This window comes from Macrosteles quadrilineatus, unplaced genomic scaffold, assembly GCF_028750875.1.
Source record: "Macrosteles quadrilineatus isolate MER2022 unplaced genomic scaffold, UCM_ALF_1.0 Scaffold_3__2_contigs__length_128488019, whole genome shotgun sequence".
Lineage (NCBI taxonomy): Eukaryota > Metazoa > Arthropoda > Insecta > Hemiptera > Cicadellidae > Macrosteles > Macrosteles quadrilineatus.
This window is the reverse complement of record NW_026542596.1, coordinates 68,329,305-68,353,777: the sequence shown is the minus strand read 5'-3', so window position 1 is coordinate 68,353,777 and position 24,473 is coordinate 68,329,305. Positions and strand designations below refer to the sequence as shown.

The following is a 24,473-nucleotide window of genomic DNA, read 5'->3' as shown; positions in this document are numbered from 1 at the left end:
AAAACAATATTTCACCTATAAACTAATTAATTTCAGGTGTTTGGTGTGGGCCTAACTTAGTTGGATACAACTTGAATTAGGCCTTGTAGTGATTTTATTTTGCAACAGTTGTTTTCTATTTTCCCAAAAAAAGAAGCCTAGGCCTACTACAAATACACACATTTTTCAGTACTGTAGGTTATTCTAAAAGTGATAATTTTACTCAAGTTTACTAATCTTTAAGTTACTGTAATCTCATCTGCTCTGAAGCAGGAAAAAACATATCCATACAGTAAAGCAGTTTTCACCAAGTTCTGTTTGTTTTTTTATCCATGAGAGTTTTAAAATAACACTCAAGATATCATGGTGTCTTTAAATGTTAATAAAACACAAAATATCAACTAGAACACAAAACAAGTTTTAAGTTTCTATACAACTATTTCATGCAATGACCTCATGCAAACATTCCACCTGATCCCAGCTTAGAGTGGATGCCATACCTAATCATTAGTGGGAATGCAATGACCTCATTCAAACATTTTATTTTATTTATTTATTAATCATTTCAGCCTTATATAATCAAATAGATAACGTAAACTCTTACCTTAGCAATCCTTATTATGGTTGTCCGATATTAATTTCAAACCCGTAGGTCCATCTTCAGTCGGAAGTTTAGGTAGACCAAATGCTTATTATAAGATCCACCGGATGGGCTTCGGAGAAATGTTGACATTTAACACCAACACGATACACATTACAGTCGACATAAATAATATACAGAGTTTAGGAAAAAAACCATGGTTTTATAAACAGTGGGATAACCTCACTTCAGTCAAGGAACACGCGGACTTCTGCCGGCAGCGTGTTCCTTGACTGAAGTGAGGTTATCCCACTGTTTATAAAACCATGGTTTTTATTCTTAACTCTGTATATTAGCCTATTTATGTCGACTGTAATGAGTATCGTGTTCGTGTTAAATGTCAACATTTCTACGAAGCCCATTGGGTGGATCTTATAATAAGCATTTGGTCCACCTAAACTTCCGACTGAAGATGGACCTACGGGTTCGAAATTAATATCGGACAACCATAATAAGGATTGTTAAGGTAAGAGTTTACGTTATCTATTAGATTTATTTATTCCTATGGCAAATGCCATTAAACAATACATATCAAAGCAAGATGGTTTACTAAAATAAATACAAGAATTGCAATTACATGGCACAATACATACAAAATACTAGAAAATGATAGATTTCAGATTGCATTGAATGATCCGACTCATTACGAAATAATACGTACATGCATGAACAAGCAGAATAAATAGTTACAGACTATCATTACAAGAGACATCATATCATACTAGTTATAACAACAGAATAAATACTCATTACAAAATATTATATACAAGAAGAAGCAAAATAAATAGTTACAGACTGACATTACAAGAGACCTTCATATCACTAACTATACAACAGAATAAATACTACAACAAGCAAAATAGAATACAAGGCAGGAAAAATGCAAATTATAAAATTTTACGTGACACATATGCTGTAACTTCGGTAGGATTCAACCAGACAGAAGCTCGAGAGCACACTTTCGGACCCGTTGAAGACTGTCGAAGATTAGGTCGCACTCCGACGCTACTTGGTTTTCCAGTCTTACAAAGCGAGCCAGAGGGCTGTAGTAGTCGTAGTTGGTAGATTGGTGGCGGCAACTCAGAAGTCCACGGGACCAGGTAGGCTACTTGATGGTACTTTGAAAAACATTTCTGACAAGAGGTCTGCGCACTGTACATATCCGTTCAGGAGTTTCAGGAGATACACCACATCTGCTACGTCACGTCTCAGAGCAAGGGGATGGAGTTTCAACGTTTCAGACAGTTCATCAACATGCACCTCCAGGTACACATAGCCAAGTCGAACTCCGACTAGACGAATAAAGCGCCGCTGCGGAAACTCCAGTCTGGTTTTGGCCAGGGCCGTGTAAGGGGACCAGAAAGGGCTGGCGTATTCAAGAAGTTGACGGACGAGTACACAATAGAGTGATCGAAGAGCGATTAAGTTGTTAATTCCTCTTGAGAAACGTGTGATGAAGCCTATCATTTTATCGACTTCAACAAATCCCAAAATCTCGGTGGGTTGTATTAAAGCCCAAGGATTGAGACCCCTACTTCTAATCCATGATGACATTATTGACCTCAACTGCAAGATCTTCCATCATGACATTATTGACCTAAACTGCAAGATCTTCCATCATGACATTATTGACCTCAACTGCAAGATCTTCCATCATGACATTATTGACCTCAACTGCAAGATCTTCCATCATGACATTATTGACCTCAACTGCAAGATCTTCCATCATGACATTATTGACCTCAACTGCAAGATCTTCCATCATGACATTATGGACCTTAACTGCAAGATCAATAAAATGCAGCATTGAACGAAGTTTCTACAGTTGTGTGAGGCCTCTAATGCAAACTCCAAATTGTTTTCTTATGTTTAGAACTGTGATGGAAATATGCTCAAGTTTCTGATAAATATTACTACAGTTATTAACTACATTTTATAGGCCTATTCTCTTTTATAAAGAACAACTCCCCTGCCGGTTTTACCTTTAGCGTAGCTATTATCAGTGTAGGCCTAGAAGTTAAGTCTTAGAATAGAGCAGAAATAAAAATTCTATAGGTTTCAGTTACCCACAATTTTTTTCTGTTTTAGACATCATAGGAAGAGATCAAGGAGCAGATCAGTAACCCCAGACCATAAACGCAGTAAATCTTCACGAGATTATGACAAAGATAGATTATCAAGAAGATCAAGAGATAGAGAGCGATTAAGGAGATCATGGAGTAGAGATAGGAAGTAAGTAGGAAGATTACTCAATATGTTTCTAGTTGAGAAAGAAAATAAATAAGCTTTACAACTTGGTTGTTTTCATTTTACTCTTAAAAATGATAATGTAGGCCTACCTGTTTTAGAAAAGATAAAAGGGATTCAGAGTCTCGAGGCAAGAGTAAACCAAAGTCTAAACACCGTTCAAGATCTCGTTCTAGATCAAGGTCCAAGTCAAAAGAAAAAAATGACAAGGCAAAGAAGGAAGAGAAAAAAGAAGTTAAAGCAGATGATGAGCCCTTCGACCCAACTAACTTAGACAAGGTACTGTACATTTACATGCTATGTTAATGTTACATTTTAAAAGAGAGACTATATATAGGCTAACTGAACTTGTTGTGCTTCCTTGCGAACCTATAAGAATTTACCGTACCTAATAGAAAAAACGTATTAGAAAGTTTTTTTACTTGTATTTTTAACAATATGCTTGTCACCAATTTTTATCAAATTGTTCAAGGTTTATGAACAAAGTGTATAAAGATGTAAAATGTAAACCAGTTTCATGCATAATATATGTATTTTGTTGGTTTTAGTCCTTGTAGTTTTCCAGGAGATGATATTAATGTTTGACAGACTTTCAATTCGTCTAAAGTTTTGAGGGAGTATTCCTTTCCACAGGTTGATGAAGATGAGTGGGTCGTAACAGATGTTATTGAAGAACCAGCTGTCGAAGACAATGGAAATATCGAGGTTAGTGTCAAATTTTAACTGTTTTTTGAAGTTTTGTAAAACCAAACTGATACAGAGTAAAAAGTCCATTGATCTAACAAGGATTCTCAGTGCTTTATTAACAAAATGTTCCAATAAGGATTTGAAGTAGCCTATTACCCGATCAACACAGCATTTTTAGTTTCAAAGCAATTTGATAGAATACCTTGCTGTTAGTTTTTTTTCCTACCAAGATAAGTTCTTGCAGAAAAAAGGAGACTTTTTAAGACTTGTGCTTTATGCAAGAAGATGGATGATTCTAAAAATTATCATTAAAATACAATTTAAAAGTTAGTTACATTTGTAGTAACGAATCTTGTAAGGAAGTGGAAATTTGTTTAGTTTCCATTGATAGGCTAACTGTTCTGAAATAATACATTTTTAAAACTATTTTTGACAAGCATTGACAACAAACATTATTTCCACAGAACATTTTTTCCTTTTCCATTCAAAGCCATCCAAAATTAACTTGGCAACGAGAATTTTCGCCGTGGTGTGAGTTGTAGAAATAACATTAATAATAATAATGGAGAATAAAATAATGGAGCAGACAACAACACAGATCTGATACCGTGATAGAGATTAAATTCAGAATACAGCTGTCGATCGTTACCACAAGGATATAGATTCTGTGTATTCAGATCTAGATTTAAGATTAGCCTTAATAAAATAACCTAAAAAACTAGGCCTACTGATGTTGATCCCTTTTACTGAAATAGCCTTAAAAACTCCAACTATTGAATAACCAAAAAATAACATACCCAAAATGGTCTTACCCCTTAATTTTTTCATTATTCTTTGAAGTTGCCACTTCATTGCTTCACTTTGTATTAATTTATAAATGTTCTATGATGTCGTATCATGATCTTAATTGCTTATCAGATAAAAGTCCAAAGTTTTTAATTTTTCCAAAATTGATTCTCATTCCATTTGCATAATTGTAGGAAGAATATGATTACGAAGCAGATGAAGATGATCAGTATTCACACAGATCCAACACTACACGAGATAACAGGTAAAATTAGTGTTGATCAGCTTATTTACAAAAAATAGTAGGCCTACCTATGTTATTTCCATTTTAGTTACCTGCTGACCTGTTAAAGCATAATAGCTAACCTCATGATAAATAATACTATTTTTTCATCACACTAGATGATGTTTTAGCTGTTTTACAGGTACGTTAATTGGTAGCTGAAAGTTACATTTTGCTGGCCATGCCAGCTGTCATCGTCATTTGGGGATTGAGCAGGTTTTTACAACATCCCTAGGGCCACAAAATCAGCTGCCCGCTTACTGTCTTAAAACATGAATGCATATTATTAAATACACAATCAGTATCCATAGCATTGCAATAGAATTGTTTAGTGTCACCGTGCTGCCTAGCAACTATTTATTAATATTTTTGCTAATTCCTCAAATTATTTCTTCACATAACCTTGGTTGTAGTTGTGTTGACTATCAGTGTGCATTATTATTGTGGTGAATAGTGGTAATAGGGTATATAGTGTGGTGAAAGATAGTGTTCATACCACGGACTGAAATGGTTTTGCAGCTCTCTATCGTTTAGGTACGAAATATACTATTACTTTCTCCCCCTATACATAGTAAGAAAAAAGTATTGTTTTCATAAAAAATTTTGAGTTTCAGTTTTGGGTTCTCTGAACCCAAAAAAGTGGTTTTTGAAGTGATGTTTGTGTGTGTGTGTCTGTCTGTCTGTACACGTACGTGTGGATGTGAACAGAGCTACAGACTACACCTGAGGTCCAATTTTGATGACATTTGGTATACGGGTACTAATGCATGGTATCTGTAGGTGTTTTTTTTATATTTGTATTGTGATTTTTACATAAAAACATATAAAATTAAAAAAAATCATTTTTTCAAAAATGGTTTGAAAGATTTTGATTAAAATTTAGTTTGTTATAGGGCATCTATCAAATTACATATTTGAGTCAAAGTTTATCGTGAAGGGATGTTTTTAGTGGCTATAAATTTCAAAGCTCTCTAAAACGTTCCTGAGTGGGCCTTTAATACAATTGTGTAGGATCTGTAAATTATTTTTGCAACTATTGATGTTGTGATTGGCGTTTAAAAAATTTGCTGCAAATTTAGAGCGTTGCTCTGATAATTTTGGTTGGAGGGGTGTTCCTTAAATCTGGTTTTGAAAGAGTGTCCTGATTGGCATATATACAATATAGAGAAAAGTAGGGTTAAAACCTTGGAAAAATTACTTTATGTAGTAGAGTCCTGCAAACTCGGCACTTGATAACCCGGCAGTCTGGATAACTCAGCCATCACCTCCACATTGGCTCAGAAAAATGTGATTTTTTTGAGTGCGAGTTAAACATGGACTCTAATCATTCACAGCTACTCGTACCAAGGATTTGTTTTATTATAATGACTTAATACTAACTTGTAAATATAAATAATAAATATAAATAAAAGAGGCAGTTAATAAGCTTAAAAATTGTATTGTTGTTATTTTTAACCCTAGTTCCCGATAACCCGTCATTTCACAAACTTGGCACCCTTCCAGTCCACATTACGCCGAGTTTGCGGGACTCTACTGTATTAGTGTGGTGAATTGTTGGAAGTAGAGAACTTAATTATGTTATTTTTATTTTTGTATTTTGTATTTTTAATGTGTGTGTTTGAGTAAAGAGTCCATGGTAATTCAGTTTTTATTTTATATGCAGCCCTACTAATGATGGAACAACAGAAACTCGTGATGAAGATGAAAATGAACAGGCTCCTACAAATGAAAAAGAAGGAAAGGAAGGTGAAGCCGAAGATAATAAAAAAGAGGAGACCGAGAAAACTCCTGAAGAAAATGTAAAAAGCACAGAAAAAGACATTAAAGACAGCATATCTCGTCATAGAAACAACTTGCGAGAACATACATCAAGGCATAGGTCTGACAGATCTAGTAGGGCAAGAGATTCTTACCGAAGCAGGTGTGTTTAAAAATAAACAGTTAAATTTATATTGACGTTTGTGTTGAATGACTTTGGTAAGTTATAACATTATGTTAACAACGTAGCTGTTCAAAGACCAATTGATATTGATTTCCCAATCATCCTGGAAAACCCAAAATTTTGACAGTGGAAAACTAAAATTCTATGCCTGGATTTTTATTTTTGTCCCGAAATTATTAATTTCGCTACGACATTACTACCAAACTTGTTTGTATAGGTTTTCAAAAATGAATTCATAGACATAAGAAGGATCATGCTAGGAGGTTTTAGAACTGGAGAAAGGAATTTTTGAAATAAATCTGTCAGAGATATCTTGTTGTATCATAACCTAACCTTAATTAAGGTATATTAAAAATGTTGGCCTAACAAGCTGAGAATAACTTTTGTAATAGTAATGTGTTGTTTGCAATAAGGTGGTTGGTTTTTGTTGAAACAAAATCTTTGTCCTTACTTAACATACAGTAGACTCCCTCTTATCCGGACTCCTCGGGACCGAGGCCAGTCCATTGTTGTCCACAGTTGTTTCAGTACCGCCCACTTTCTGCCGATCTACATAGTTCGGTTAAACCAATGTGCTGATAAAAATTGTCCAGTTAAAGAGATGTCATTTCCGCCGAGTGTAGTCCGGTTAAAAGGTGTCCGGATAAGAGGGGGTCTCTACTGTAGCAAATTCCTCAACAATCCCTTAATAAATTAATACAATATGATTTTTAACAAATGGTGTAAACGTAAATTAATGTTTAAATAATCTTGTTTTAGGCATCACAGTAGAAATCGTGTTTCAGAAGAAGTGGAGAGACTAACTAAAGATCATCTCCGACAATGGATAAAACTTGATAAAGAACTTTACGAACTCAAAATAAAGCATGAACTGAAACGTTTTAAAACAGAAATGGATGTTTTGCAAGCTCAGCTTGAATATTGGAAAAATAAAACCTGATTTCTCAGAACATTATGGTACTTAACCTAGTTTTATTTTTTTAAGTGTAACATAATGTTATTGTGAATTTCAATTATGTTTTTACAAATGTGTGTTATTTAAGTTTAAGCCTTTTAAGTAGGGTGTTTGGGGGTAACCTATTATAGTTTTTTAGAGCTTGTTATTTCAGAGCCCCCTGAAGCCACATCTAGCTTGTCTAAGTTATCAAGCATGGGAATCTGTTTATTATTCATGAAATCAATATCACCAAACTGAATACTGTATGAAATGTTTACGGGCCAAATTTATATTATTATCAATACACCTATAAAATAAAAAAAGTCTGTAGTCATAAATATCGCGAGGAATAACTAACATCTGTGCTAGATTGAAATGGCAAAAATTAACTGATCTAATTACAGTAGAACTCCGACTGTCCAAACTCCAAATCGATAAGCCGAATCGCTTATGGAAAGAATTAAACTTTCCTGTGGTCGCCATTTCAAAGTGAAGTATACAGTATTAAACAAATGTAAATTCAAAGTTATTGGAATCATTGTTAAAAAAGGCAGAAGCCGTGATTCAACAAATCCAAAAACTCTCTCGCTGTTCTTTTTTTATCGTCTCCTGCGGTCACAAAAACGTCGTCATCATTTTCACGATCGTAGCAAAATCTTGAACAATCTTCAGTGGTCTTGTATACATCATCATTGTCACCCGTGTTAACGGAAACGACATAATTGATTGATTGGTTGATCTCCCGAGATGACAGAAACATTATCATCTGTGACCGCGGAAAAATGTAAAAATATACCCACAGTTGTGTGGATATGATAATGGTCTCCGGCAGTCATGGAAACTAATCGTCATTTTCCACTATCCCGACAAAATCCTGTACATCCTTGTGATCTTGTGACATAATTTTTATCTCCCGCGGTAATGGTAAATGATAATTGTCCTCCGCAATCGCAGGGAAAGCTTGAATTCTTTGATGGCGAAATCTTCGCAGGCGTGTTCTGTGGTCATAATTTGTTAAAGCTCGGCTTATCTCAGTAAAATACCTCAAATTTCGGTGAATATACAATTATCCAAATTTTTTATTATCCGAATGTGTGAATGTGTTACTGCCAAATTGATTTGGATAACTTGAGTTCTACTGTAACATGTATGATACAACTGTTGGTCAACAAACTCCAATACAAGTTTAAGTTGTATTAAACTCCAATTTTTGAAAAAGTACAAGTAAATTCTTTATAGGGATGGACGGGATTGAATTTTTAGTTCGGGACGGGACAGGATTTTTATTTCTTTCCCAATTTTCAGGACGGGACGGGATTTTTTCCTGTGCAAAAAAGGGGTTGTTTTAAAAGTCTTGAGTACCTATTGCAGTTACCAAAAAAGGAAAAAAAAATCAATTTTTACCGTTTGTGGCACTGATCTATAAAAACCAATAATGGATAAAAATTTACAGGTATAAAAAATTGTTGTGACTATATAATTTCATATATCTGGTGCAATTTTACTGTAAAACATCAGTCTCATTATAAAATTACAGGTATTGAAACAGACTATCACTCACTGCATCGTCGAAATGACTTACGGTCAAGGCGCAATGGTCGAAATGACTCGCAGTCACGGCGCGATCGTCGTAATGACTCACGGTCATAGCGCGATTGTTGAAATGATTTTGCCTCTTACGTTCGCAGAACTACCGAAATTTCGGGACCCGTCCGTCTCTAATTCTTTACATAAGTAAAAAATCCATGCTCAGTGTAGAAGCTATTATACGTCACTTCAAAGGGGCTATAAAACAGGAAATACTTGGGCCAAAAACACACTCAATTAGCTTAAAATTGTTTAGTCTAAACAATATTTTAACAAATTTGAATTGTTCTTTACATTACATTATTATCTGTAACCAATTGTTTTAATCTTATTAAAAGAAATAAAGACATTGCAATATCTCCAATGTTATCTGCATAGACTATTATTGTTCAGGAAACCTAAGCCATATTTAGCATTTATTATAGTTGTAGTAATATTGAAAAAATTAAAAATGTATTCATCCAATTAGCTCACTGTAAATCTGTTTAGCCTGTAGGGGTTATATCTTTCCTATCTAAAATAAAGATTATTTAGATTTTCTAAACTGTTAGTAGCAATTTTTCAAATAAATCTTTTGTTACCAGTGACTTTCTTGTTGATTTTCTTTTATTTACACTAAACTACTATTTAATTGTGTTTTATGTGCACAAATAATTTCAAGAGTAAAAGTTTTAGATTTTGCCGTGAATGTAAATAAAATGTTGGTTCAAGTGTAAATAGTTAATTTAAATCAGAACACTCACAATAGTCGCATTGAGAAATAAATCCACAGATGTACTTCAACCTGCCAACATCACTGTAGCTGGTGGATTTACCGCATGTGTTATGGCAGCACTCCATCAAATCTGAACATCATTGGACATTCTTTCTGAGGCTGAGACTTGCAACTGATGGAAGAATTCTCTCTCTACCTGCCTCCAATGTCAAATAAGATGCTTAGCTATTTTCATAGATTTTTTACTGGTCTGTCACATATCTGCAAAAATTCTACACTTTTACGTAATATTATTTAATGCCTTCATTTTGCTAATGGTAAAATTTCACTATTATTCTCTTCAAAATGAACTCATTTAATTCAACTCTAGTCTAGCCTTATTAAAAATGAATTGTAAAAATAAAATAAAAACTACTTAACATGTATAGTCCAAGTGATGATTTTCAATATCCTATAGTTGAAGGACCGTTTTTAAGAAAATACTCTACTCTTTACCCTAAAAAAAATTAATTTTAATTTGCTGCAGCTAAATAAAAAAACTACTTTTAAAACCTTCCTGTTTAACTGTTATCCTATGACCAAGGAGTTTAAATAACACCACTTTGTAAATTGTGTTGATAGATTCCTTTTTTCAATTTTTTCCTCCAATTATCATACATTGAAACATTATAATGGTGTACAAATATTTTGTATGAAAGCATATTCTATGTATTTCAAGAGTGATTCCAGTTCCACAGATCCTTGTCAAGATTATTCAACTAGATTCTACAATACAACTTTGTAGCGGGAACTTCTCAACAGACGTCCCAGTCGCAGTAAGAACAAGTTGATGAGTCGTCCTCCAAGATGGCGCTTCTCTATCCAGCTCAGCTGATCCACTCCAAGTCCTTGTCTCAGCTGGTGAGCTTGAGGTAGACTCAGTCGAGATTGTCCGAGGTAACCTGCCACTCTGCTAGGTTCTGCCTTGCAGTTGACGTCTGACAGCCACACATCTTCAGAATCAAGAGGATTCCTGGGGATGAAGTTGTCGCTATGGAATTCTCTGGATCACTTACATTAAGATCCTAGAACAGTAGTACGTTAGTTTAATTGGTGACAAGCATAAATCTTTTCGTTAATAATTTGAATGTACTCTTTAGGTGTCATTAGTCCTGTTGCAAGCTCTTTTAAGGCTTTGAAAAAATTTGTTACTATGCCAATGTTAATGATGATTTCTTTAGGGAACCATTTTTTATCTTTAGTCGATTAAAATATTTGAGTAAATATTATAAATGTTGGGACTATACTAGGTATCATCGAATGGTGAAGGGAATTAATTTTTTAATTGATTTTTTAATTCTAAAAAAAACTTGTTACCTTTTATTGATGAGAACATTTTATTGGTGCCATTGTATTTCAATAAATTGGTTATATTTAAAAAGAATTTACATTTTTATAAATTGATGTCTCAGGTCATTAATGGTTTTAAAATTTTAACTCTCAATATAATGTGGGTATTTTTTCAACAGGAAGAAGAACAGAAAAGGCTTGAACTTGAAATGCAAAAGAGAAGAGAAAGGATAGAAAGGTGGCGAGCAGAACGCAAAAAGAAAGAATTGGAGCAAGTGAAAAAGGATATGAAAAATTCACTCGGTAAGGGAATTATAAAAGGTTGTTAAACAGTGGTACGTTTTAAGTATATACAGGGTGTCTAGTAGTCGCGAAAAACGGGAAAGTCGGGAATTAGTATTTAATTTCAAAATAGTCTGGAATTTTCATGATTTGTCACGGCCATCATAGACGTCGATGATGACGTTTCCGTGGCCATGGGAGTCAATGATGATATCTACATGGCCGCGGGAAGTAATTATAATTTTGCCGCGATCGTGGACACCGACGACGACGTTTCTGAGACCACGGGAGACGACGTTGATGTCTACACGGTTGCGGGAAATGTTTTTAATTTTGCCGCGATGGCGGACGATGACGTTTACGTGTCCGCGGCAGTCAATGATGTTGTCTACTTGGTCGTGGAAGATTTTCATCATCCAATGGCTAGTAAGAATTTTTCATTGCTGCATTTTTTTCATTTCTTAAAAAAACACCCCATTATTTTAATAATACTTAATGACATAAAGACAGGGGTTGGTGTAGAATTCAAATATTTGGTTAAATTAAATTATAAAAATTGGTATCGGTATCAAGAATTGAGAATCGATACATTTTAATTTCAACATAACTTATCACTAATTGTTGAAAAAACTAGTCTTGAAAAGTCTGTAATATGGTTTTCGTTTTCACCATTCACCTGTCTAGCCAAAAAATTTATAGACTTCAACTTATTCTGTTACACTGCCTAGCCATAAGTGAACCAAATATACCATTTACATTGGATACTGCAAGTATTTAATCCCATTTAAGAGGAACAGATGTAGGATTGTCTTTAGAAAAGTATTGAATTAATATGCTAGCTCCGCTCAATATTGCAAGCAGACAACTGCATTGTACACCTAGTTCCATATCTGATCACATAATCCTTGAAACATTACCAATTTAATTTTAAACAGTATGATTTAAATTGGATTTCTGTAAAAATATTAAGTTTTTTTAAACCCATATCCGGATCTGGTACCGACATTTTCTTGGATCCGCCCATCACTAATTCAAACCCAGTTTTGAAAAAAAAATAAATTGTTATATTTTTAATTATTGTAAAAGCTTAAACAAAGCTAACTATAAAAAAAAGTAGGGATGGACGGGTCTCGAAATTTCGGGAATTTTTCGGGAAAAAAATATTCCCGATTATCGGGACGGGATTACATTTGACTCGGGAATTTTTCGGGACGGGATTTGGTCCGATCGTCGGTGATTTTTCCGCTTCGCGAGTGCCGATAACGCCGTTATTGCGAGCGATAGGTCCGCGAACGCAGGAGACGAAGTCATTTCGACGATTACGCCGTGACCGCGGAGTCATAACGACGATCGCGTCGTGGCCGCGATTATTGGACCGACGATCGCACCGTGACCGCGAGTCATAACGACGATCGGGCTGTGACCGCGGAGTCATACCGACAGTCACGCCGTGACCGCGGAGTCATAACGACGATCGCGCCGTGACCGCGAAGTCCTACCGACGATCGCGCTGTGACCACGAGTCATACCGACGATCACGCCGTGACCGCGAGTCATACCGACGATCGTGCCGTGACCGCGAGTCATACCGACGATCACGCCGTGACCGCGAGTCATACCGACGATCACGCCGTGACCGCGAGTCATACCGACGATCACGCCGTGACCGCGGAGTCCTACCGACGATCGCGCCGTTACCGCAGAGTCATACTGACGATCATGCCGTGATGGCGAGTCATAACGACAATCGCGCCGTGACCGCGGAGTCCTACCGACGATCGCGCCGTGACCGCGGAGTCCTACCGACGTTCACGCCGTTACCGCGGAGTCATACCGACGATCGCGCCGTGACCGCGAGTCATACCGACGATCGCGCCGTGACCGCGAGTCATACCGACGATCGCGCCGTGACCGCGAGTCATACCGACTATCGCGCCGTGACCGCGAGTCATACCGACGATCGCGCCGTGACCGCGAGTCATGACGACGATCGCGCCGTGACCGCGGAGTAATGCTGACGATCGAGCCGTGATCGCGAGTCATACCGACGTTCATGCCGTGACCGCGTTTCATACCGACGTTCATGCCGTGACCGCGTTTCATACCAACGATCGCGCCGTGATCGCGAGTCATGACGACGATCGCGCCGTTATCGCGAGTCATGACGACGATCGCGCCGTGACCGTGAGTCATACAGACGATCACCCCGTGACCCGCGAGTCACAAGTTACTATAGGTACCTGTAAATTGTTACCCATTTTTTGGTTTTTATAGATCAGTGCCACAAATGGTAAAAATTGATTTCGTATGTCTTTTTTGGTAACTGCAATACAGTACTTTCTTTTTATGCACAGAAAAAAATCCCGTCCCGTCCCGTCCCGAAAATTGGGAAGGAAATAAAAATCCCGTCCCGTCCCGTCCCGAACTAAAAATTCAATCCCGTCCATCCCTAAAAAAAAGTAAAAGATGCGACGCGATGTTCTGCACTGGAAAAAAAATATATTAAAAGTGCAGCAGTCGCAACGGTTTGCCGGGGATAGCTCAGCCTACAATGGCTGGGTAAAGTTCCAGGGTCTGCGATAAGGTCAGGGAAACCACTAGGCCAAAAGCCGGGTCTAACCGGTATAGGACTGGCTCATACACGGGCACTGTGAACAAGTCAAAAACAAGTCACCAAAACAAACGTGCAATAATCACTACCAGGCCTACGCCGATTCTCCACACTCCTAGGGGGTCGTTGCTGACTACGCAACTCGGGCTTCGTCCTAACTATCCAATAGTTAAGCCCAGAGTGCCTAAAACACGGTGAGTTACACGACGACTTGCCAATAAAACCACAACGCGAGTTATCACCAGGCGGGGTCTACCAGGCCACTATAATCCAATACACAACTCTATTGCCCAAGCTAACAATCAAACAGTTCACTCAATAATAATACCAGATAACAATACAAGTGCACTATAGGTAGAGTGACTACACCACTAGTAGCTGGTCTCAATAAATACCAAGCCAAACAAGCAAAGCTAAATGGCAATTGCACTACTATTAAATTATTGAGCTACTTAGTAGCAGATAAATAAATATTAAATACGTTCCAAACACTAGATAAATATATTATCTGATAGCCGGTACTCCGCTATCCAAGCTACCAAGATAACGTGTTGGATTACCAAATAAGCTGTTCAGGTTAAATTAAAATAATCAAATGAATAAACAATAACAACCCTACTACTGCTACTGCTACTACTAACTTTATGTTACTTAGCTGGGCTTCTGTTAATAGGCTAATAATATTAGCTACTAGCCTACTGGCCACGTGCTTCTAACTACGCACGCTAAATCGTGCAGCCTAGGTTTGTCGGGCCTCAGAGTTATTAGTAATATAACTAACTCTTGGTACAACGCAAAATAATAACTCCTACAGTCAATAAATTATATTATTTGCGCTCCAGCACCTGCCCAGAACCGTCAGGAATACACTTTAATATTATTCCTGACTAATATAAATCCTAACTACCGTCAGGCTTTGACCAGCACGGTTAACTAACTCTCGCAATCAAATCAGATATTAATATTATCAACTCTTAAACCAAAATGTAAGGAACGTCGTCCACTCACCAATAGTGGGTCTGTACCCAACTTACACCAATACTCGGCGCGATCACACCACCAACGTACTCCGACACCACTGTCACGTACACTCCTCTCTACCACGTACACCGTACACCACCGACGTATCCCAGTCGTCTCCACAAGACACCACACTATCCTCACTGTCCGGGATCCACGACTCGAATGTCCTTCTCGGCTATCCAGTAGTCCCAGGATACCCAAGCTTATCCGAACTGATAAGCCGGGTCAAAGGGCGCCAGCCAGGTTCGCCGCCGCCGCTTGCTTACCTCAACAGACGCGCGGCCCAAATAGCAAATATTTACCCCCCTAGGAAAAATAACTCGTTACAAAGAATAAATATTTTCTATAATAAAAAAAAATTTAATGGTTTGAGCAGGTGTTTTTGTTTTATAAATTGTTTAAGTCAGGTGTGGTCTGAAAGTTAAAACATTATTGATTGTATTTTCTAATTCAAACGTAATTTAATAAGTAATATGGTTCACATTGTATTTAATTGGGATACTAATGTAACTAGCCACTAACTAAACAGAACTGATCACTAAACGTGGGAATGTGTGTAAGTGGTGAAACTCATGCCACAATTCTAGTTTATTGGGCGAGTAATTACGATTCATCTACAAATATTTGATGAAAGATATTTATAGATTGCTTATAATATAATATTTGTTTAAAAAATAAAACCTGATCAAAGAAACCCAAATTTAATCATTTTGTATTCACCCTGTCACCCACGTAGGATATTTGCAACAACAGTTTTATTTTCTCCAATAAGTTCCGTCCCCCAGAGCCTTCCGCCCTAGAGCGACTGCCTCACGGTCCCTATGCCACTGATCTTTTATATAATTTTAATGAAATGGCTTGATATTTCATTTTGGACATTATCATTATAGTATTCACGTTCTCGGTCTAATTTGCATTAACTGCAATATTTATTTTTAAAAAATATTGACACTTTTTTAAATTCCAGCAAACCTGCAACTTCCATCAAAAAAGTGGAACCTGGAAGATGACAGTGATGAAGAGGACGAAGCCAAGACAGAAGGCAAAGCTGACGAAGTAGAGGAAGTTGATACACTTGATGCCTTCATGCAGGTAATCAGGGAAAATGATTAACCTACTCATTTTCTTGTGTGTAACTAATAAGTGGTGTCAAAACCGAATCACAAAAATCAAATCTCAAACCCATTAATACTTTGGAAAAGTTTTGGTTTCGAAATTCGATCGGCAAGTTCAAGATTTTAAAAGTTTCTAAATTTAAAAAAATTGGCAATTTTTTTTAACTGCTGGCATTTTTTTGTGTCATTCATATTATTTTGATAATTACACACCCTCGTTGAATCTATTTAAATCATAATTTCCCATATTCATTTATTCAAACTATATTTAGTTGAACTAAACGTGATATTTTGCCTACATCTGCTTCACTGCTCCCAAAACGTAACCACACATGACACACGCCAAACAATTTTTTAGATTTCATAAAAGTATGGTACATGTTCAATTACAGTGTATCCTAGGTCAATGATAATCCTAGTTGTATAAAAATATGTCATCCGTTTGTCTCTGGATGAAATGTCTTTTTAATGTCTTTTTCAAAACGTTTATAAAAATGTATTGTGTTTATATGTTTGTTTTCCCAAAGATTATGTCTGGGAAACGGAGTACCCTGTTAATACTTTTAGTGGATTACTGATCAAGTCAATGACTTTGATTGAGGGAACTATATTATAGATGTGAAAGTTTAGAGTATGTCAAAAACGTGAAAACTACTTGACCAATTGAGCAGATTTTTTCCCATTAATATGGCCAATATATGACAGGCTTAATGGGCATAGTCATGTGTGTGGACATTTACTTTTGAGTTAACAACTTTTCATAGATGAGATCTATAGAACATAATATTATCTTTAGTGTTCTCTTCCCGTTGCGAAGCACAGGTATGGGGACTAGTATTTTCTACAATTAAACTTTTTCCTTTTGCATACTTAAATACCTAAGTCAAACATTGCCACCTTATATTTTCAAAATTTTCACTTCTTGTTGCCCCTTAATTGTGACTGGCTTAGTCTCAATCTTGGTGAGGTCATACTTAAAAAGTTAGACTCAATTGCAAAACACATTATAGGCCTTGAGTGTCATAATGAATATTACGACACACCTTGCAAGGAATTAGTCCTTGCAAACTATTTGATCTATTTAATAGACCCGACCGACCCTTTTGAACTAGGAACCTGTTGTTTATAGGATTTACATTTTATTTTTATAGGAATAATTTTATAGGAATTTTTATAGGAAGTACAAGAAGAAGTTAGAAAAGTAAACAAAATGGACAGTATAAAATCAGGGACAGAAAAGGGACTACCTCCTCCCCAGCCGGGATCAGGAGTGACGATTGTCACTGGGGTTGCTAAGAAGAAAGCTACTGAAAAGAGGAAAGGAGAGCTGATAGAGCAGAATCAAGATGGACTAGAGGTAAAACCCAACAAATTCTGTAGTGTAGATTTACTGTTTGTTTTATTTAGAACGATTCCAGGTGGAAGAATGTGCATGAATTTAGAGTTACAGTTAAGTTAAGCTAGAATTCTCATGTATAGTCATTTATAATCATAAATAATGTGTTTAATCTTACTCCTAATCAACATTCTCAATATTTTTACCATTGATTTTTAAGCTGTAGTTTATTTTTGTTGTTTAAAAAAGCTGTAATAGGTTTATATGAGTGATTGATTTGATGTCATATTATTTTAATAAAGAAAAGTCGGTTTATTATCATCAAATAAAAAACCTTTATTAAGTTTGGTAGGAATAGTCCAAAAACTCTGTTAGGTAATGATAATATTAATGAAATGTATAATTAAATTTATAGGTAAGTTCAACGAGGCCAATATATAATAATTTTATTGTATTCACAATAATAAAATATTTTATATCATTTTTTAATATAATTTTATTGTGAATAAAATAAAATTATTATATATTTGTAGAGGTGTGCGGATATCCGAAAAATCGGGTCGGATTCGGTTCGGTTCGGATATCCGTATCCGAACCGAGCCCAAATTCGATATCCGACACTATCCGTTATATATCCGACTTTTTCGGATAGACAATATATTTTGACGTTTTGGGCAGAAAACTTAATCTCCATAACCACCATTAGTTTCCCAGGACAAAATTACAGCAATACGTTTCCAACGACCTAACAGCAAACGGCCAAGAAGCCGTATGATGCAATACCGATAACTAGTTTAGTCGTTACCGGCTGTTTTGCTTTATGATTAGATTCGTCTGGAACGAACAGACATAAAGCAGAAAAGAACTACCATGGTCAAATGAAAGTTTCAAAGTAGAAAAATCTAGTCTACAACTGTGATGTTACGTAAACAATAGATAAAATGTTTCCCGAAAAAAGTCAGAATAGAAACAATAGAAAGGCAACACAATAGAAGGGTGGGAGGGGTTGGGCAATGACCTCGAAAGGAACGCGGGTAGTGAGTCAAGTAGGACCGGAGGGGGAAGGGGTGGGTAAGACCTTGAAGCTATATATAGACTTGCACTACTCACTACTTCCCTAAACCAAAAGGACTGGCCGAGGCCGGCGAGTGGTATTCCAATCACAGGACAAGATACGTTGTTTTTTGGGTATTCATTGCCCGGTTTGACTTTGGATTGTCTTACTGTGTAGAAACTTTGAATAATAAAAAATAAAGTCAGAACTAACCACGATTATTTAGCATTTATTGTGTACATATTAAATTATTAAACGATAGGGACCATGGATATATACAAACTTTTGTCGTGATTTTAATTTCAACATCAAAATACAATATTGCACAATCGTGATATTTTAGGTCATTGACCTTTATTATGCATCCGGTATTGCTGTTTCAGAAGAGAAGCACGTTGATAAATTATAAATTGATATTCCCGTAGTTAAAAAAAATTATTTTATAAACCTATAAAACAAAATCATAAAATCTTACATAAAGATAACAAAAAATAAGGAAATTGTAAAAAGGGTATAAAGATAACAACGTCGTTATTCTTTCTCTTTGTTCTTCTATTTCTTGGGTTTCCCTTATCACGCATTCAACAAGTTGCCATGGTTACTAATCACCCATGTCGTTATCAGTTTTTGTGACATAGCGCACAGCAGGGGGTAAAACTTGACGAAAATCGGTAAATTTTGACCTATTATTTAATTACCAATGAATATACTACTTTATTGGTATTTGGTACTGTATTAATAATCGGTCCAAATGGCCGATTTTTGTCAAATTTTACATCAAATTTATTTAAATTTGAAGGTGAATATTAATAAAACAATTATTACCAAATATTTGTATTTATTTAAAAGATTGATTTGTGCTATTGGGTTCCCCACTGAGTGCAGCCGAGGCACTAATGAGGTCGGACCTTCTTTTGGGGTGAACAATAGACGGCTTATCTGCTTATCAGACCCTCCCCTCCCCCGTGGTCTGGAGAAAGCTTGTAAACAAACTATTGCACAAGCGCGCGTGACTTGACATTGGGCTGCTTCAATTATAATTTTGTCAAATGAACTGTGATGTTTCAAAATCAAAAACAATAATTTGGGACCATACTGCTTAACAATAATGGACTGCAATTATTGTTGAACATACAATCCATTTTTAACAAACTAAGATTATACGATTCAAATACAATTATAAAGATTATCTTGGTATTTTACTTGGGGTAATGAAGTTATGTAGGCTAGTGTAATTCTCGGTTCATCAAGGTTCTACTGAATTATGTTTGGCAGTGAATATGTGTAGAATTCAATTTATAAATTCAGGGTTACACAGTTATAAAGTCTAATTGCCCAACATCAAATCGTGAGCTAGAGCCAATTTAGTGCATTAGTGATGTTTTCTACACTTGGCAAACCCACAAAATGCCACTTAAGGCCAATAATCCGTGCCAAAAACGTAAGGAAATACAATGTGAAAATAAACTTGAGATCGAATTCCTTGGCTTGTGAGAACCAGGAAACAAGATAAAACATAACCTCAAGTAAACAAGCCCAAACGTTTGACATCAGTCCTGATGAGCTAAGGTGTTTGTGAAGATTTTGGCTGCTAGTGTACTTAATTCAAGCAACCAACTTTTGAAAATAAATGTTGTGAATTGTGATTTTCAAGAGAGAGAAAACTGTGGACTTGGCTAATTTGAAATTCTATAGTTCAAAATCGTCATTTAAGTTTATTTACACAGCTTTACATTGCTTTGTAGGTTAAAAATACATATGCAGCTTATTATTAACCGCGCCGAACTATCCGAATCCGAAAATATCCGAATCCGAACCTCCCAATATCCGATCCAAACCGAGCCTCAACTATCCGATCCGAATCCGATCCGAAATGAAATTTCACTATCCGCACACCTCTATATATTGGCCTTGTTGAACTTATACATTTAATTATACATTTCATTATTAATTGCCAATATCTCCAATATAAGTTAATGATAATATTATTTTTAAGGATGGAAAGGCCCCGAAGGAGATTTTTTGGAAAAATGTATTCCCGATGATCAGGATGGGATTACATTTGATTCAGGATTTTCTCAGGACGGGATTGGTTCTAATTGTCTGCGATTTTGCCATGTTGTGTGTGACGATGACGATTTATCTGAGATTTCGGGAGACGTTGCCGGTATAGCAGGTGAAAATTATGATGTCTCTGCAATTCTGAGAGATGTTCACAATGGTTCAGCGAACCCAGGAAACGATGATGATGTCTCTGGAATCAGACAACAAGAGACTTGTTGACAATGGTGCTGTGACCACGTGACATGTTAATGATGGTGCTGTAACAGCGAGTGATGTTAACAAAAACGGCGTGACAGCGAGACTCTAGATGGTGCCAAGACCGCGATACTTTTTAACAATGTCCACTGTGATCACAAGAGTTGTTGATGGCAACGCGATTGCGGATTTAGTCAAAATGACAATTTAATAGCTACACATTATAAAATTTATGTTATGATTACTAAAGCCAATACTGCTTTTCTAATGGTAGCCATACCAGATCTTAAAACCCTACACAGTTTTTTTTTTAATGCAGTGATGGTCAGTTAATACCTATTTTGGTTTGCTAGCGGTGTTTTACAATTAGACTGATGTTCCGCAGTTTAGTTGGACCAAATGTAAAACTTTTTAGCTAACAGGAAATTATTGGTTTTTATAACAGTTCCACAAAGACTGCAAATTGATTTTGTTTGTCATTATTGCTACCTGCAAGAATGTTCACTCAAGATTTATAAAACATACTCTATTTTATGCTCAGGAAAAAAATCATTTCCTGTCACGAAAATCGGGAAGGAAATAAATGTCTCCCCTCAAACTAAATCATCAAATTATTCCTCCTAGACCTTCCTTCTAGATCCACGAGCTTATTGAATATTGATTTTTCACTTGCCTTTAGGGCCTTGATCTCCTCCCTGAGAGCTTTATTTTCGTCCTCTAGTTTCATCATCCTGTCCGAAATCTCACAAAAGACGTCCCTAGTGGCGAAATTAGCCAATTTTGTGTCTAATAGATGACTTATATCTGACATGAGCTTGCTGTGGGATATATCTCCTACCTTTTCATTCACCATTTCGTCTAGTCTGGACCGTGCCGGGGGCGGTGATTCCGGGGAACACTCTTCTCTGCTACGCTTGTGACGATTGTTGGGCAGTGGAGAGAAGTAAGAGTGAATAGTATTGTTGTCCATAAGCACTAAGAAGTGTAATCAAATCCACAAATACGAAGCACTGTTCACATAAAAGTTAGATCCACAGATTTCACACACGAGAACTAACGGGCACTTGTCGCGACGGGTGTATCGTACCACGTGTAACGCGACCGATGTACAAAGATAACTAAAGAATCTGGAACAGGACGTCAGCGGAGATTGGATCTGGGAGGACAACATACTGTCAGTCTCAACAGCAGCCAACACCATACGACGGCCACGTCATCGGGCTCTCTCAGCCCTCGTAACTCGTCGACGTATGCCCAAATAGTCTCCGTTAGCACTCAGGCACCGACCAACACCCAAACTAAATCGTCAATCCTACCCATATCTATATTTTATTGAATCATTAAAAAAAGACACAGTGAAACTTATATAACTCAAGCACTAAGAGACAGTAAAAAGGTTATTTTTTTTAGTTTGGTTATAAAAGCCTTGCAAATGGAAAAGTCACACTTTTAATTAGATAACTAAACTGCAAATACATGAATTAGATAACTAAACTGCAAATACATGTGTTCAGCGAATGTTAATGTGTGTATTGAGGTTTATTATTTCTCTGCTATTTCTCAGCAATATTCAAAGCTTTGATGATTGGTTTAGCTTTGATAGTTTATAATGGTCACATTTTTTTTTCTAGTATCTGTCTGAAGAAGAGGAGGAGGATTTAACCACCACAGCCTCAAATCTCGCCAACAAACAAAAAAAGGAGCTTGCCAAAGTGGACCATGCAGGAATGGATTACATGTCATTCAGAAAGTCATTTTACTTGGAAGTGCCTGAAATTACTAAAATGACAACAGAAGAGGTGGAAGCTTACAGAGAGGTGATTTTGTGTTAAATGTATTAACTGTTATAAATAAACTATATGCCTATGTAAAGTGATAGGGTACTTACTTTGTTCAACAGAATTAATGTTACATAGATAACAAGATAAACAATTATTTATCATTCACAATTAGTATTGCTTGACACTGATACAAAGTTCTTTATCCTCTTCAGCATTATTTTTAATTTTTTACTATAGTGACTGACGATGAAAGCCATAGAAAAGCAAAAAGTAAGCTTAGATTAAGTTAGTTCAAAATAATCAATTAAATTTGTCTAAAAAACAATATAGATCAGTTTGGGATTTATATGAACACCAGTAACATTAAATTGTTTTGATTGTTTGTTGTCATTAGGAACTAGAAGGAATTCGTGTTAAAGGCAAAGGATGTCCTAAACCTATCAAAACATGGGCTCAGTGTGGTGTTAGCAAGAAGATGATGGAAGCTTTGAAAAAGCAAGACTATGAAAAACCAACACCTATACAGGCACAAGCCATCCCTGCAATTATGTCAGGTATTATTTACTATGATTATAATCTTTCAATGTCTTTTTCTCAGGGTGTACTGTTGACCTGGAAACTGGCAAACCCAGAAATTGTACGTAAATGTTAATTACAATACAGATATGCCCTAATTTGACTAACATTTTGGAAGAGACCAGAAAATTTTATAAAAAAAAAATCTGCCTAAAATCACCAATTTTGATTGTTTTACGCCATTGAAAAATGTCGGACGTTGCCACAATTGTAAGAAATTATCCTGACCATTGCCGCAATCACAGGAAATTGTGACGCAAAATTCTAGGGGGGGAATAAACTAATATTCACCTAAGTCAGGCTAGGCCTACCCTAGAACCGGCCACACTCAAATTTCTTCCCCGGAGTGCTCAGAAGGAGCCGAAAAAAATCCAGGGGTCGATACAAAGGTGTCACGGCTTTGGCTGATCAATTTATTTAAATTTAATCGAAGGCTCAGAACTCTAGAAGCGATCAGGAAATCCTGCAGACGCCCAGTTGGAGCTATATCATCCCAGCCTTCGTAAAAGTGTTTTGGAGAATTTTGCCTAACTTTTAGAATGACCCTGTAGGGCCGACGAGTATTCAATCTGACGCCAATGTGATTCAATTACTCGTAATGAACTTTAAAATTTAATTAACTAAAGGCCTAGGTAAATAATATAGGATGTAATTTGACGTAAAACCCAATCCCTACCGAGTCGTCGGGGCCTAATTAATATAATTGGACGGATAATTTAACGTGAGTGGTTTAAAATAAATTTAATATTAATTTTCGTGGCTGATTATTCAACTCAGCCTACTCCCAAGACTCGATTCTTTCACCCGCCAAAGACGGGGTTTAGAACTCAGACGACAAGTCTCGGGGTATTAAAATGTCGAATTAACTGGAGTAACTTAAGTAATAATTAATCGTGAAACGAACGGAATTAACGTAATTTAATAGCCAATTGATTTCAAACCAAACGTAAGATAATCCACTGCTAGTCACTGGCAGGCAGGAACTGGTGGGTTTTGTACGAGTCGGCGAAAACTAAGTTAATAAAATTTAGAAAATTAAATCTAACTTAAACGGGTAAAAATAAGTGGCAGACGAGTATGCGTATGTTAAGAGAATATTTAAATGAAAGTAGGAAAGTCTGAAAACGTAGCTAACCTGAATCAATATCGTATGGCGAAGATAGTTTCGTTGCGCGAAGAGGCTTCTCGTTAACGAGTCGACGGTCGAACAGCGAATAATTCTTGTCCGGCTCAAATCCCGATTTCCTCGGCCGCGGCTCAAGCGCTGCGGTGGCGATTTCGGAAATTAGCCAACAGCTGATCGG

The 24,473-nt window shown here is 36.4% G+C and overlaps 1 protein-coding gene across 3 annotated transcripts in view; it reads left to right on the top strand.

Annotated features, from left to right (window-relative positions):
- The window catches only part of LOC128988689 (probable ATP-dependent RNA helicase DDX46), a 76,920-nt gene that overhangs the window by 6,662 nt on the left and 45,785 nt on the right, over positions 1-24,473 (top strand). Inside the window, exons 2-8 of one of the 3 annotated variants that reach the window (XM_054410232.1) lie at positions 2,708-2,851; positions 2,968-3,145; positions 11,312-11,435; positions 16,016-16,140; positions 17,341-17,520; positions 22,444-22,629; positions 22,988-23,147. In XM_054410232.1, the coding sequence (XP_054266207.1) occupies positions 2,708-2,851; positions 2,968-3,145; positions 11,312-11,435; positions 16,016-16,140; positions 17,341-17,520; positions 22,444-22,629; positions 22,988-23,147 (1,097 nt within the window). Of the gene's footprint in view, positions 1-2,707; positions 2,852-2,952; positions 3,146-7,390; positions 7,522-11,311; positions 11,436-16,015; positions 16,141-17,340; positions 17,521-22,443; positions 22,630-22,987; positions 23,148-24,473 lie in introns of those variants that run through there. The other 2 variants (XM_054410231.1, XM_054410233.1) reach the window with 2 other exon arrangements.